The following is a 6,000-nucleotide window of genomic DNA, read 5'->3' as shown; positions in this document are numbered from 1 at the left end:
AATTTTCCCATGTAATAAGTGAAATGATCTGCCAATCTGCACAATATTAAGAAATTGTTGACTTAAAACAAGCTCCTTTACATTACTGAAAAGTTTACTGATGTTCATTACATCCTTTGAACAAAAATAATTAATAATAATGATATTTTAGTCTGGACAGTTCTGCCTATTTTGACCTCCTTTCAGAACCAACTGACACATGTACTAGAGTTCCGCTCGGGTTGCTAGGTGACGGGCTGGGCTGGTCTGGGGTTGCTAGGTGACGGGCTAGGCTGGTCTGGGGTTGCTAGGTGACGGCGCAGCGCCAACAGAATGTGATTTAACAAACGGAGGATTTTTTGAAACTATTAATTTTCTAGGAACCAAAAGGCAATAACTTGCCAAAAAACACGGTTGAGTGGTTTTCAGGCATATGGATCGATTTTTTTCCAGCTTTTGTTTTCACTCAGCCGTTTCTAAAGTATTTACGCTACCAGGACTGGGTCACGCATAGCAACAAGAGGAAACTTTAGATTTGCTCAGATGATGGCAGAAAGCTGCCGAATGTGATTACGGATTTACTCCTAACGCCAGACAGACGGGGGGAACCAGGAAACAAAGCGTTCCCTTCAGCCTGCGACTGATTCTGATTCTGCTGTTTGCACAGCAAGCTCTGGTCCAAATCCTGATCTTCATTTCCTGCTGAGAGGCAGTCACGTGCGGGGAAAAACATTTCAGTATTACGTCACTCAACTAAGCCAAATCTCTGCTTCAATGAGTGTTAGAGAGGTTTTAGGGTTAAATATGGAAAAGCAGAAAACTGAAGGAAGATCAAAACTGACCAAAGGAGGAACAGCTGCAAGGAGGACAGAGAGCAAGGGAGTATCAAAGACACATGGGTATCAGCGGTTTCTTCTTCTTCTCTTTTGAGTCACGCTCACGCTTGGCCAGCCGACGTCTCAAATCGTCTGGGAGTCTTTCGAAGCAGTGTTTGCACACAGGCTTCAGATCCACCTCAACAAATTTATCCCTGACGGAGCAGGGATGATGGAGAGATGAACGGCAGAGAAAGCAGTTCAGGAGGAAAAAGAAGTGTTAGGAGACAGCAGAGAGGACAAAGAAATAAGCAACAGGAGAGATGGAAGAAAAGACAACAGACAGATTAGAAATCAGGAAAGATAAGACTGAAAATCATGATTGAAAGCAGCAAAATAAGTCTCAGAGGCAAGACTGACAACTGAAGAGCATGCAAAGAAGAAAACCTTATTTATGTTAATGTCAAAAAGGTACAAATATAACCAGGGAGGGTCACAACTTGATGATAATTTAAATTAATTGAGATGCAGTTTTATTTCCTGTTCTAATCATTAATCAGTCATTATCAGCTTTGGAAACCTCTAAATAAAGAGCATCTGAACTGTTTGTGTGTCGATAAAACGTGTAACTTACTTGAGAGTGAGCTTGGTGTTGCAGGTAGAGCAGGCGAAGCAGTTGACACACCAGGCCTTGTTGAGGGCAGACACCACTGGAAATAAACAACCACAGAGAGTAGATTATAAACACATTATTCTGATTTACTGGAAAAACTATAACTGATCTGATCAAATACATGGATACAGAATAAGAGAAATTCCTCACCGTCTCCCTCGATGACACGATTGCAGTGGTAGCAAACGTCTCCGAACAGCTAAGAGGCAGAAACAGAAGATTATCAACGTAGCAAAACATTTTTTTTATTTTGCCATGGCTCACCCAACATGCTGTTTTCATAAAAATTAAAAACAAAAAAGGGTGCTGGATTACAATGCATCTGAAAGAATAAACCCAAGAAATTACAGAAACATTAAACTTCAATTATTGATGATAAAATGGCAGAATCAGATGACTTCTAATTACATATTTATTATTAGTTCAGTTCTTATGATTATTTTAGATAATTATGATTTAGAAAAGTTGACGATTGTATCCCAAAACACCCACATGTTAAAAATGTACTTTTTCAGTTTAAAAAGTTCCCAGTTCTTACTATGGATTTAATTTGACCTGGTTGTAGTGTGTTTCCTACCTGGTTGTAGTGTGTTAGTTAGCTGGTTAATAGTGTGTTTGTTACCTGGTTGTTTATAGTGTGTTTCTTACCTGGTTATAGTGTGTTAGTTACCTGGTTATAGTGTGTTAGTTACCTGGTTATAGTGTGTTAGTTACCTGGCTATAGTGTGTTTGTTACCTGGTTGTAATGTGTTAGTTACCTGGTTGTAATGTGTTAGTTACCTGGTTATAATGTGTTAGTTATCTGTTTAATGTGTTTGTTACCTGGTTGTAGTGTGTTTGTTGCCTGGTTATAATGTGTTAGTTACCTGGTTATAGTGTGTTTGTTATCTGTTTAATGTGTCTGTTACCTGGTTGTAATGTGTTTGTTACCTGGTTGTAGTGGGTCTCACAGTAAGCCAGGCCCTTGCGCTCGTAGTGACGGTGGCCCAGGAAGGGTTTCTCACACTTAGCACACACAAAATGCTGCAAGCACAACCCAAGGCCCAGCACACATGGTTAGCGCATAAGTCAGTCAGTGACATCATCACACTCATCAGTACAGTATTATTATGTTACACTATGAGGCCAAAACACAACAAAGTTCATTCCAGATGTGATGCTGATGCATCCACACAGGGACTGGAGAAATATTAATAATAGAAGTTTGTAAATTGTTCTTTCAAAATGAGAAAGTCACCTACGTTTTAAAATTTTCTTCTGACTTATAAATTGTGAATAGTAAAATAAAAACAACACAGGCAACAAATTAAAAATCTATTTTGTACAAATTATTTCAATCTAAATTAGCTTTATTTGTAACATTCTCCATATTAGTTGTTATTTACAGTTTTGTTAAAACTCATAACAGTTTAAAAGTTGAACAAATTATCTCTGTGAGCAATACTTTGGCATAAAGCATTTTTTCCTTAGTGAATTATTCGCCAATGGATTATCCCTCTACAATAAACCACCAATTAAATCTTTAAAAAGTGACTAAATTATAAAAAGGAGGCAATATTAGTTAGCTTTTTGTTTTTTACAACAAATATGAACCAGTGTATTCAGTTAAAATATAAATGTGCAATAAATCACATGTGATCTTTATGTCACTGCATGTGAGCTCTATAAAGTTGTTCAATGAAAATACAAAAGAATATACTCTATATTTATTTATTTATTTTGTATTTAAAAAAAATACCCAGATTTTCAGGTTACAATTTAATTTTAATTAATATTAAAGTACTTTGTTAATATAAAGTTGTTTATAATGGTTTTAGATATTTTGATATTTACTGGGGCATATTTTTTTTTTACTGCGATGGTGTAACAAGTAAATTTCCCCACTGTGGGTTTAATAAAGTTTTTTTTGTTCTATTCGTTTTGTTCTATTCTGTTCTAGCTACTGTAAACCCTGCATGGAGGCTGGTTAATTTCAGTCAGGCAGGGAGACGGGCAGCATTCAACACTCAAACAGGTGCGCAGTCCCTCCCTCACCATGTCAAAGTGTCTCTCACAATAGGCACGGCCGCCTCGTTCGTAAAACGGGTGGCCCTGAAACGGGCGCTCACACACAGTACACACATGATGCTAAACATTGAAGAAAACAGAGAAACTGACTGTGAATGTGAAAAACTGGGGAAAAGAATTAAGTTGATTAATTTATCATGACAGACGCTTAAAGCCTACAGACATAAATCTGTTTGTTTATTGACTGGGTAGTACAATGTGAATGCTTCTGTCTCCAACTTCTATGTTACTACTAGGGATGCAAACGATTAATCGACTTGTAATTAATTATCGATTAATGGTTTATTAGATTAAAATTACTTCCAGTTGATTAAATAAAAGTGTTTGTTCAGATCTACTTTTATTGTTGTAGTTTGGCCACAATCCAGCAGAGGGCGCCAGTGGTCATTCTTAAACCTTAAACGTAATTATTAACTGTATAGAATTAAAGATGGCAGCTATTCCAGAACAGGAAAGAGAAATGGTCCAGTTTGCAGTGCAAAATGCATCTTTTGCGGTTTTGTTTTGAAATATAAACACATGACAAGCTCATTAAGTTTCGTTTCGATAAAACTCATTCAGACGAGCTGCATGGCGGAGCAACGATGGCACATTAGAGCCATTGTAGACAGAAACAAAAGAAAGAAGAATAAATTTCAACAAAAAGTCAGAAAATTTTAGATTAAGTCCACATACTTTCTATAAAAAAGGTGGACATTTTCACAGCTTTTAAAGTAGAAAATGTATTTTCACTCCAGAAATTTCATTCATGGAGTGAAGTTTCAATTTTCCTTCAAGAGCAACCACAAATTGTACTTCTGTATGAACATCTGCTCATATTTTATACTTTTAATCTTATTTTTCCTTTGAGAAACTTAAGAGATTAATGTTTTGTTATATTTTATAAATATGTCTAAGTTTAATAATGTGAGAGCGACAATTTTCTGTTTATTTAGTCACTATTTAATACATCTGACACAAAATAATGTTAAAATGTAATGTTTTTCTCTTCAAACTCATATTATGAAAAATGAACTCCTTCAGATTATGGAAAGACGATCAGCTCTTTTCATACAAGACAAATTTGACTCTTATCAATTAATCGTAAGTCGACTGATAAGACCAGTCATCTTTAGATTAACTCGTTAATCGATAATTTGCATCCCTAGCTGCTACCTGTTGAATTTTTAGGTGGAATAATTTTAAAAACTTGCACCTCGACGTGCCACTGCTTGCCCATGGCGTTGACCACGCGGCCCTCGATGGGTCTCCTGCAGGCTCCGCAGATTGGGACGCCCATCTTGTCATGGCAGGGCAGACAGTAGAGCTCGCCTTTCAGCTCCCTGGCATCCGCTGTCAGCTCCTTACTGCAGAGATTTCAAACAATTCAGGAGGCTTAGTGGTATTAAACCTCAGCTGAACTGACATAGTGATGTAATTTCTATTTTGGAAAAAAAAATGCAAAATATAAATTTTAAGGAATAGTCACATTTATGTTCAAAGAAGTAGAATATTTAGCAAGATTTTCAACTATTTTCTAGAACTTGGGTACACATTATATATGCCTACAAAGACAATTACCCAACCTTTCCACTAGATGGCAGTATTGGGTTTTTAGTCAATCAATTGAGTTTCTCTTCAAAATATATTTTTAGAAAAACGAAGCAAAGATTTATGACACTAACCCTAAAATCTTGGTTAATATCCTCTAAAATTTATATTTGAATGCTAAGACTTTGACATTTGCCTGCATGCAAGAGAATTTTCAATGAAATCCACATTAATTGTCTCTTGCATCATGTAGCCCTCTCACTTATTTTTGCTTGTGACTGTGTTTACCCGCAGTTGTTGCAGTTGAAGTGATCCGGGTGATAGGGGTCGTTCTTGAAAAGCAACGGCTGCTCGTCAATGATGGCGTGACACTTCTGACAGACATATTTTCCCAGTCCACGGGCTTTCTCCTTGTTGTGACAGGGGCGACACAGATGCCTACAGAGACAGAAGAAAAATAGAGGGGCAATTTTGATTAGAAACTAAGTCTCTCGTGGGATCAATAAGGTTGAAGACTTTAATTTCCAAAGGTTATTTGACTTACAGAGTGATATCAGATAAAAGTCATGGGTCATTTCAAGCAGAACAGTCAATACTGGATACAAACCAGTAACAAAGTAACAACTTGCACCAAAACATTAAAGTCATTCTATTAATGTGGTTTAGGACATTAAGGTTTAATTGGACTATTCTTTGGAGCACATAAATGTCTCATCTTAAGCTCATCTAAGATCAGCTCAAAACAGAGTTTCTGTTTATAAAGAGTTGAGCATCCAGAAGGTATAAACAGTATGATATTCAAAGCAATAAGCACTTATAATTAAATACTAGCAATACATTTAGGGGGTGTTTATTCTATAATTAGCTCTAATCTTAAAGCACAGGTTACACTTTTTAAAACAAAATATATATAGTTCCCACACACATGCGCAATGC

The 6,000-nt window shown here is 36.5% G+C and overlaps 1 protein-coding gene and 1 long non-coding RNA gene across 8 annotated transcripts in view; one reads left to right on the top strand and one right to left on the bottom strand.

The window, feature by feature from the left end:
* Positions 1 to 9: 9 nt before the first annotated feature.
* Positions 10 to 791, top strand: LOC106934980 (uncharacterized). Its single transcript, XR_001421808.1, has 2 exons — positions 10 to 259; positions 291 to 791. It is a non-coding gene; the product is annotated as an uncharacterized LOC106934980 (long non-coding RNA).
* The window catches only part of LOC106934979 (LIM and senescent cell antigen-like-containing domain protein 1), a 35,063-nt gene continuing 29,608 nt past the window's right edge, over positions 546 to 6,000 (bottom strand). For 2 of the 7 annotated variants that reach the window (XM_015015183.1, XM_015015184.1), the window contains exons 5-10: positions 5,353 to 5,502; positions 4,730 to 4,880; positions 2,398 to 2,490; positions 1,618 to 1,666; positions 1,429 to 1,504; positions 668 to 1,009 (exon numbers count right to left, since the gene is read on the bottom strand). In XM_015015183.1, coding sequence (XP_014870669.1) covers positions 865 to 1,009; positions 1,429 to 1,504; positions 1,618 to 1,666; positions 2,398 to 2,490; positions 4,730 to 4,880; positions 5,353 to 5,502 — 664 coding nt within the window. In that variant the 3' untranslated portion in view covers positions 668 to 864. Of the gene's footprint in view, positions 1,010 to 1,428; positions 1,505 to 1,617; positions 1,667 to 2,100; positions 2,334 to 2,375; positions 2,491 to 3,501; positions 3,595 to 4,729; positions 4,881 to 5,352; positions 5,503 to 6,000 lie in introns of those variants that run through there. The other 5 variants (XM_015015182.1, XM_015015181.1, XM_015015186.1 and 2 more) reach the window with 5 other exon arrangements.

Source organism: Poecilia latipinna, unplaced genomic scaffold (assembly GCF_001443285.1).
Source record: "Poecilia latipinna isolate Pla-1442-1.1 unplaced genomic scaffold, P_latipinna-1.0 Scaffold1890, whole genome shotgun sequence".
Taxonomy (NCBI): domain Eukaryota; kingdom Metazoa; phylum Chordata; class Actinopteri; order Cyprinodontiformes; family Poeciliidae; genus Poecilia; species Poecilia latipinna.
This window is presented reverse-complemented; position numbering and strand designations above follow the sequence as displayed.